The sequence below is a fragment of the Sinocyclocheilus anshuiensis genome, unplaced genomic scaffold, assembly GCF_001515605.1.
Source record: "Sinocyclocheilus anshuiensis isolate Anshui unplaced genomic scaffold, SAMN03320099.WGS_v1.1 scaffold407, whole genome shotgun sequence".
Taxonomy (NCBI): Eukaryota; Metazoa; Chordata; class Actinopteri; order Cypriniformes; family Cyprinidae; genus Sinocyclocheilus; species Sinocyclocheilus anshuiensis.
The window spans coordinates 1275561-1285666 of NW_015552593.1; the positions used below are offsets into that span (position 1 = coordinate 1275561).

The 10106-nt window shown below is 36.2% G+C and overlaps 1 protein-coding gene across 1 annotated transcript in view; it reads left to right on the plus strand.

The window, feature by feature from the left end:
- The window catches only part of sfrp5 (secreted frizzled-related protein 5), an 18296-nt gene extending 12096 nt beyond the window's left edge, over positions 1-6200 (plus strand). Inside the window, exon 3 of the mRNA XM_016456489.1 lies at positions 5026-6200. Coding sequence (XP_016311975.1) covers positions 5026-5354 — 329 coding nt within the window. The 3' untranslated portion in view covers positions 5355-6200. The remainder of the gene's footprint in view (positions 1-5025) is intronic.
- The last annotated feature ends 3906 nt before the right edge of the window (positions 6201-10106 follow it).

A 10106-nucleotide genomic window follows, 5' to 3' on the forward strand; every position in this document is an offset into this window, starting at 1 on the left:
TCATACTAAACTCATATATATATATATATATATATATATATATATATATATATATATATATAGTATTATTATTAAAAATAAACATCTATATCATTTGATTATTATTTTTAATAATAATAATGTCATATTGCATGGTAATGTTAAAGCAATGCATTGCAGAGCCACTTCATACTGTATCTGTATCTTCTCATTTATATATATTTTATATATATCAACAAAACATTGTATTACTGTAACAGTTTTCAAAGCATGGGACACATTCACAAGTTTGGAATGGACATCCAGTTTTAAACGGTATCGGAGGATTCCTGTTGTAATAGTTTTGGATTCTTTATGGTTCGTTTAAAGTGATGTATTCTGACAGGAGTTCCATTGATCTGTCAAAGGTGAATTTCTAGAATGAGTCTCTGGCATTGAATAAAAGAGTTTCAAGGTTAAAAGTCATTTGAAATCCTTCCCTATAGAGAGCAGAGGATTACAGCACAGTAGAGCCACACATACGCCTGACTTATCTTTGGCTGTGAGGCCTATTGCTCTTGGATGTGCATGTATTCTCCTTAATAACTATGACAGATGACACTAGAAAATATTGTTAGTAGTAGCCTGAGTGTTCGATTTGGTAGATTTTATACATTAAATTCAGAAAGCGAAGTCCAGGCATCACAAAAATAGTTTTTAGAGAGTGTTTAAAAAATTCCATTATTTCTGGCTCTTAAGATCTAATACTCCACATACTAATAGCATAATGCATGGCAGGATATTACAGCTTGATTAATTTCTTCCCCTGATCGCCATCTCATGCCATTTTACTGGTACCTGCTCACAGGACTTGTTGTTTGTTGACTAGTGCTGTACAGTTTATTAAGATAATAAGTTGTAAGCTTAATTGCATGCTCTATTAGACTTGATGTTATGGCCAGTGTAGCAGTAATCAGTGTATCAACACATACTGGACAGCAACACACTTATCAAACAATTTAAGGTTTGTGCAGACAGCTGCAGCTGATTTTAATATTTTATATAGTGCTAAGGAAATTTATTGTTTTTAAGTTTGTTTTTGAGATTCTAAATGAATCGGTTTTGTTTATATGTGATTTGTCACTCTCCTTTTTTAGCGAGAGCCTTTTTATGTCACAGAAAAGTTCTCAGGTCCTCAAATAAATGAAAAATGCGAAAATAATTTATGTAATAAAATTCCTTCAAATTATTGTTATTTATTATTTTCAGTGATTACAGTTAAGTGCAATGACTTAACTAATGACTGAATTTAAAAAGTTGGTGATCTATTTCTTTTAGGACAGAACAGAGTATCCCACTATAAAAGGGATAGTAAAATAAAATAAAATAATAATAAATAAATAAAATAAAATAAAATAAAATAAAATAAAAAATGTCATGTTGTTCCACCCTCATTGTAACGGGGCTGACGAGACGTGAGACGTGTGGATCCATCTGCAGGCTTTATTAAAGAGAAGTGGTAAACAGGCAGGGTCAAACAATGGCAAACAGGTATATGGCGGGCAAAACACAAGAATAGTCCCAGGGCTAGCGTAGGTCACCGATCGGCAGACAGAATCACAGGGGCGAGACGAGAGGGAAAAATCCAGGAAAACAGGCAAAGATCAGAAACCGCGGAAACAGGCAAGGCAAGGCAAAACAAGGAAAACACAGAGATTCGGAATGGGGTACGGGCTAAACAATACTCAGCAGAGAAAGGTGGTTAGAGTGGGTGTTATATAGTGAGTGAGGTGATTAGAAACAGCTGTGTGCAATGAGTGCAATCAGTGCAGTGTGCAAATCGTGCAAAGAATGATGGGATATGTAGTCCGGGGTGCTATGCAACAGTTTGTGTTGTGCGAGAGTCAATGTAATGGAAAGGGTGACCTCTGGTGGTGAATAAACGGAAGTCCATGGACCGAATTCGTGACACTCATGTTGTTCCAAACGTCTATAACTTTTCCTTCTTTTCAGGGACACAAAAGAAGATATTTTGAACAATGTCTTTTTTCCCCTCCATACATTAAAAGACAATGTGGTCCAATGTAAATCATTATTGGGAAAAAAAGACAAACTCTAATCTTCAATCAAACTAAATACACATTACACAATTGTGTTATTTTCATTCATTCATTCATTCATTCATTCATTCATTCATTCATATTTTATTTTAAAAAGCTTCTTTCACTTTTGCAGCATTAGTGTGGGCAACAACTCTTTAAACCTAATATGTATAAGCACCATTTTACAAGAGTATTTAAAGGGTGGGGGGAAAATATGATGTGACCTCATGGGTTTTAACTCATGTTTTCCTCTCTTTAATGGTGATTTTAACCTTAAAGATGAATGATTTTTAATCACGTTATATAAAGAATGCCTAATTAGGCTAAAGCGCAGAAATAGAGACTCGTTTCTTTAAAGATTCATCACAGCTCTGCACTGACAGGCCTTTGAGTTAAACAAAAGCCAGCATAATTAGAGCATTACCCTGAATCAGCTAATTGTATATACAGTATATATAATTTCTAATATTATAAATGCTATTAAAATGGACCAGAATGACTTCAGTGTTTATGTTGGTCTACAATTTTAATCGTTTTCGCAGGCTGGGCTAAAATTTTTACCCAGGTCAGTTAGAAAATAGAGTAGTAATTATTGTTTAATAATGCAAAACAATAATGTGAATTGTTTGTTTTGACGTCACCTGCCAATACAGAATATTTTCAACATTAAATGTTATTCCATCTGTCTCTATTGATAACCCCTCACCCCCAAAGCCCTATTCAAGACTATTGCTTTGGCTCTGGCTTTGCACATATAGGCAAGGTTTGGTTTCCGAATTATTGAAAGAAGGCTGCAAATGCTCAAGGTGACACTTTTCCTCCTTGCCTTCCTTCATCTGCTGTCAGACCTACTGCCAGCAATTTAAAGCAGCTCATGTGGTTTCGGCTTGTCACCACGATATTGCCCAGGCGTGCTCACTCCCCACAAGCATTATGGGTCATGAGCGATCACCTGAATCAGAGAGAAAAACCCCATGTCCAGTTGAACTACAGTTAGCAGTTACAGTTATTTTGTGGTTTTGCAAGTACTTAGATGTGACAAAGTTAATGTGTGCCTTTTTACAGTGAAATCTTTTAAAATACATTGAATCTGTCTGCTATATACAGAGAGACAGATATAAACATCATTCATTTGAATCCCAATTTTCCCAAAAAGTGTAAATAAACACTATGGCTCTGGGAGACTTCAGACCTTTTTGTTTGTTTGAGTGGCCTGACACAGTACAGCACTACTTTCTAAACAACAAGACTTCTTATAGACTGACACTGAAGGAGGGACCTTTCTATAGGCACAAGAAATTAATAAAGAATTGGCAGCACTTTTGATTTGACTGAGCAACCACCAAAACAACCTAGCAACCACAATACATTAAAAAGGTCCTAGAATTGTGGCATCATGTACGCACATTTTCTTTCGGCCTTCTTTCTCCATCTTTAATTTACTTATTTACTTATCTTGTCATACACTCTTTTCAGTTTCATTTTTTTTTTTAATTCAAGTTTATACTTTCAATTCAGATATTTCATTCTTTTTTCCTGTAAGAAATCTCATAAGATTTAAAATAATATTTATGCCAATACCAAACATCCCCACGCGGATGAACTAAAACTGTTATCAGTGAGACCATTTAAATGTTCACTTCCAGAGATGCTTGAATGTTTACGATAGTAGACAAAAAAGCAAAGCTTACCCTGATAATGCTTTCAAATTCTCTAGATGTCTGAGGACAAATGCTGTCATTGATTAATGTGCTTTAAACAAGCTTGCAGCATGAGTTCTGTTCCACAGTATCAATTACAGGTTTTACTTATCACTTTCATATTTAATGTCAAATGCAACTTTTTCACTTTTTTTTTTAATTTTGATTTGAAGCAGAGCTGCCTCTTTAAAATGGTTTCTAATCGATTAAATGTATTAAATTGTTGCAAATCATGTTTATTAATTAATCTGATCACATTTTTAATAAATAAAAGTCAGATAAGTTCAGTCACAATAATGAAAAATTACATATGCAATTTTAAAACAATTTAATCATTTTAAATAAAATAAAATAAAAAATAAAATATGGAAAAAGCCACAGCCATGAAATAGTGCTAAAGATTATTGTGATTATCTGAAATGGGGTCTCTGGATAAATAAGACTTTCGAAAAGAAAATGAATATGCTTCCAACATGATGTTTTTGGTGATTTTTTTTCAATCACTAAAAGCCAAATAATAATAATAATTAGGAAAATCAAGAAACACATATTCAAAGAAAAACATTTTTGTGGCTTATGTGCTCAGCTACTGAAGGGGTGTTCACTTTTCACATCTGTCTTTGAAACTTTCCGTTCTACTCTCTGTCCTCTCCCTTGTGAGTGCAATTAGTGCTGTCCATGTTTAAATGATGCTCCTCCGGGGAGGTGTAAACTATTCCAGCTTTCTGGATAGCTTTGGTTCTTCCTGTGTGCTCTTCGTGAAAGGTCTTGTTGCTTGAGACAGCAGAAATATATGGGAGAACCGGAGTGTGACCAAGGGTCCCATGAGAAGATTTTCCATTCTTTCCAGGCGACAAATAGAACCCAGACTTTTTTTTCCAAAAGGTATCTCTGGTCTTTCCTTGATGTTTTTTAAAGGTATAGTTCACTCATAAATGAAAATTCTGTCATCATTTACTCACCCTCATGTTGTTCCAAACCCATATGCTGTTAAGTTTTTCTGTGGAACACAAAAGCAGAAGTTTTTGAAGAATCTGACACAAGTGAATAATGGCAAACATTTCATTTTATGTTTCCCAAACTGGGGTTCACAAGATAATTATCGAAAAGCTTATAATTTTTAAATCATAAAAGCGGAAAGAACACAGTTAAACACTATTTAACTTGTTTACCTGCTTGTCATGTGACCATTAACCGACATCAGAGAACCGTGAACATGCAAATATGTTGTAAGTTACTTAAAGTTTTCTATATTTTATCTACAGCACTCAAGATGAAGATTAAAGAGGTGAAAAAGGAAAAAGGCGACCGCAAGCTCATCGCAGCACAAAAGAAGAAGAAGGTTCTGAAGATGGGAATACTGAGGAAGAAAGACCTGAAGAAGCTCACGCTATACATCAAGAATGGAGCAAACTGTCCCTGCTCGCAACTGGACAATCTCGGGAGCAACTTCCTCATCATGGGCCGCAAAGTGGACCAACAGTTACTGCTCATGTCCATCCACAAGTGGGACAAAAAGAGCAAGGAACTCAAGTTTGCCATTAAATACATGAAGTCTCATCAGTGTCCCACCTATCACACGGTCTTCCAGTGACCAATGACTCTTCTGTCTATAGCGGGCCCTGAGTCTTCCAATAACGCTTTCAGCCTGATGACACGCTTTCAGCTAACATGCCTAATTCCGACAGTTAGTACAGATGTATTTCATTACTCAAGAAATGGCTTTTGGAAACTGCTTAGGACTTAATTCATCAATCTATTACAGCTACATTCTGTTGGCAACTGTATCTACATAAAATGTATTGTTTATGCAGCAATCAGTACACTTGTGAGGCTCATGCATATTTTAGTGATACTTTCCTGGTTCCCTCATTCAGAGCACAAGCTATGAGACTTTTCGGAAAGACATTGACAACCCTTTCAATCGATGTGAGAAAAAGAAAATTGTGAACAAGAGCTTTAAAGAGTGCAGTCGGTTAATGAGCACATATTTGATTTCAATGGCCAGATCCCAATCAGGAACAAACATAGTGCCAACTGGTTTTTATTTGTATCTCTTATTTTGTAGATAAGGAATATTTTTTATTTTTTTTTTATATACTACGAAGATCATGTATATAATTACAGTCGTGATCATTAGCGCCAGGATGGGACACGACTCCAGTTGTGGCTTGAATCATGGGAGCTAAGAAAGCTGATGGATTGTAAAGTGTTGGTCAGGACAGTGGCCCAAATACTCCAACCGCAGCCCTGTGAGCAAGTCCGGACCATTTCTCTGCTCAACATATCAGCCAAGCTTATGACAGTCTCTGGACTCATTCAAGCAGTTTGGTTGGTGAGGTGTTTGTTCATGTTTTCTATTCAGTATGCAACATTATTTTTTTACTAAAATTATTATATATTGCTACAAATATACATACATTACATGGTATGGAAAAAGCATTCCAACATTACATCTGAGTTCACTGTAATAAAAGTTCAAATCTAACTCTGCTAGTTCTGTTTAATCAGAGATCAGGAACCTTTTTAACAATATTATCTTATGTTGTTGGTGACCTTTGCATATCACAAGGATTTTGTCAGTTTGTTATTTATCTTCAGGAATTAATAGTTCCCCCAAAAATTAAATACCTGTCATTTACTCTCACTCTAATCATCTCAAACATCTGAATTTCACACAAAAGGAGAAATTTACAGTAGAAAATGACTTATATTTTGGCTCTGTCTGGCTTTAGGAGACTTTCTGTCATTTTTGGAGTTTGGCAGCATACATACCACATTCACTTTCATTGGAATACAGCATCTCCAAAACATTCCCTGATGATGACAGAATTTTTGTTTTTGGCTAAACTAACCCTAAGGCAAAGTGCTATTCATTAAAACGACACTGCATGACATAAATACACACCAGAACCACAAATGGAGATGCAATGAACTCAGTCTAAAACAGGGAATGTTCACAATCAGATAAAGACTTACATGCATTTCCTTTTGCCAACAGTTGCTCTTAAGAACAAACCTAATTGCCAACCTGTTTAAACAAGTCAGGCAAATGCCCAATTCAGTGCTAATCTTTGTAAAAGTGAATAGGCAATGAAAAAAGCAGTGGAATTTATCTGAGATCGAGGAACAAATGCCTCCTCCGGCCTCCAGTTGATACTGGTATTGTGCTTCATGGATAAGCAATCTCTCATTACTGGCCTATTGTTTGTGGGGATCTGCCAGCTCATGCTACCCCCACCTCACATTCAAACACTCTCCACACAGCTTACATCACACCAAACACAACACCACAGTCTGATCTGGGCTCCCTCTACAGAGTCACAGTGCCGTCTCAAACATCAGCTGATCACCAGAAGTGTTACAGACACATTCGTGCTGTACAATTACAGGATGTGCACCACCATATAGTTTTATACATACAGCATATGTGCATGTGTTTCTGGATATAGAAATATGTACATATACACAAGATTTTAGTACATCTTTGGTTTGGCTACATCTGCTAACAACACATCCTGTTCTAAAAGGTTTAAAAATACTAGCCGGCATGAAATGAAACTCTATATCTGTTTTCTAAATGCATTTAAAATATTTTAAATATGTTGTCCAGTGAAACAATGCTGCAACGTTTCTCTTGTAATGTATGCAGGACTCACATTCAAGCCCTCATTTTTGAGTGCAACGCCCACATCTTAAAATCCAACCAGCAATCGATGCATAGAACCAAGAACCTGCCCTGCATTTTTTTTTTCTTTTTCAATAATGTTACACTCGGTTGTACATCTGTCGCTACTTCTGATTCATCAAAAGATTCACTGATAAAATGGTACTTGTTGCAATTTGTTTATAAGAACATAATAGCTTTCCCGAGTTCTTTAAACTACTACAATAGAACTTTTTATTCCAGCAGGTCAAGGGCTAAAGCTATTAAAATGTGTTTATCATTCACTCACCCTCATGACTCTTTCTTCTAAAGAAAAAAAATATAGAAATCTTGGGGTCCATATGACTTGTGTGCTATATACCGAGTCTTCTGAAGTGATGTGATAGCTCTGTGTGATGAACAAAATAAAATTTAAGTCATTATTTACAGATACCTATTAGTGAGTTGTTAAGCACTGCAGATCATTGAACCTGTGAGTTAAATTCAAGAACCAGATCACTTTGACTTATGAACTAATCACTGATCAACTGATTCATTGAAAACATCTGAGCCAAAGAAATTTATTTAAAAACTCTCATAGTCAAGGAGAGCTAGGAGAATAAGATTTTCAAATGAAAAACTTACATTTCTGTTTGTTGAAGCCATAGGATTAATTTATAAGACTTGGAATATACTGTAGAATATAATTTTGTAATTAGAGTAATTTTGACCACTTTTCTTGTCATTTTGATGCTTGATCTTCAGTTCTATTGAAAAATTGACATTCAATTCAATTAAAATGACAGAACTGATTTTCTGGAGCAAACTAAATGTGTTTTTTGCCGAACAAAAACAGCCGCATACAACATTGAATCAGATTGTACAACCTATGTACAAATTTGAAAGTAATGGAGACATGCTCAATTAGACTGAAAAGAAAGAGAGGAAAGATCCAGTGAGATGTGAACATGAGATAACAGTGCCGGAGAGAGAGACAGGACACCAGAAGAGAAAGAGTCTTCTCATAGAAGCTTATCAGACGGACAGTCCTGGCCCCTCACTCTCATCCTTCTGTCAGCATCACTGCAAAGGTCACTTACCGTAATTAAAAAAGGTCTGACGGCAGCAGACAGGGGGAACAGGGCTCCGCTTTGTGCCAGATGACCGATGATATAAACAGCCCACCACACCAGCAATCAAAAGATCATTTAGACCCTCTGTCAGCTTCTGTGTCATACTGATTTCCTTGAAAGGTTAATATCACCGGGAATGCAGGGCCCAGCCAAGAGCGGCCCCCAAACCCTCACTCCCTCTGGTTTTATCTCACCCCAGTAATCTCGGATCCATCAGCAGGGATGGAGAATGGCGCCTTTGTGTTGTTCAATTGCTGCTACTGTGCTTGCAGGCGCGTTGTTGATTAAAAACTGTCTGAGAGATCAGCAGACCTTCCAGTGTCTTTGCAGACATGGAGGGGCGAATTCAACTTACCTGTTGCGACACTTTTTCGGGTTCTTCAGAGCAAATGCTAATGTTTTAATCACTAACCATCTGCAGTCTTTCTAAAACCAGGCACTGAATGCAATCAAGGCTCATTGTCTGGGGCGAAAACTCGGATATTATGATATAATGTTGCTTCTTGAATGTATCGCAATACTTTCAAAGTGAAATGTCCAGCAAGTGGCGTTAAAAGTGTGTTTAGTTTTATCTGAAATAGATTAACGTGAATCTGGCAACAGTTTATTATGATGGTCATTGTACGTATTTTGATTTTTGGAAATGAAACATCCGGTAAGTGGTGCTAAAAGGTTAATGCTCTATCATATTTGAAAGTATCGTATAACTTACAGTAAACTCTACCATACACATAATTGATAATGTGAACAAAAGTATAAGTGAGATAAAAACGCATTTTCTGAAGCAAGTATGACATTCGCGCTTGCTTCTACAAGTCTTTGAGCTCCTTAATTATGACTTGTGTTTCACAGGATTTGTACACAAGTGATTTGCATCGCAAGTGCAATGCTGTACCAGGTGATCTACTGAGCATGTTTACTACGACAGAAAAGCCATAGGCCTAAATATAATACATATAAAATTATAAAAATACATCTAAAAATATGTTAGTTGTTTTGAAGTAAAAATACAGTATTTCTCAATGAACCACATGAAAAAGGTCTTTATTATTTGATAATCTGCTCTGAAGTTATAACGGATGTATAGGTACATTTTTTGTAGATGCAGGCACATTTTTCCAAATGCACTGAAATTGTCATTCTTTTTACCTTAAAGGGGTCATATGATGCGATTTCAAGTTTTCCTTTCTCTTTGGAGTGTTACAAAGACTAAAGTCTCAAACCCAAAGAGATATTCTTTATAAAATTTAAGACTTGTCCACGCCCTCCTAAAACGCCTCGTTCAAACACACCCCCACAGGTCTACGTCACTGTGTGGGAAGATTTGCATAACACCGCCCAAATGTATACGCAAGAAAGAAGGCATAACTTTTATTCTTGCTGTAGTATTGTTGCCGTCGCCATATATCGTGGAGACGCTGTGTGTTTCGTTGTGAAAGCGAAAATACTTTTGTTTGGCCTTCCAAAAGAGGACACAACTAGAAATCAGTGGTTAAAGGGGTCATATGATGTTGCTAAAAACAACATTATTTTGTGTATTTGGTGTAATGAAATGTGTTTATGCGGT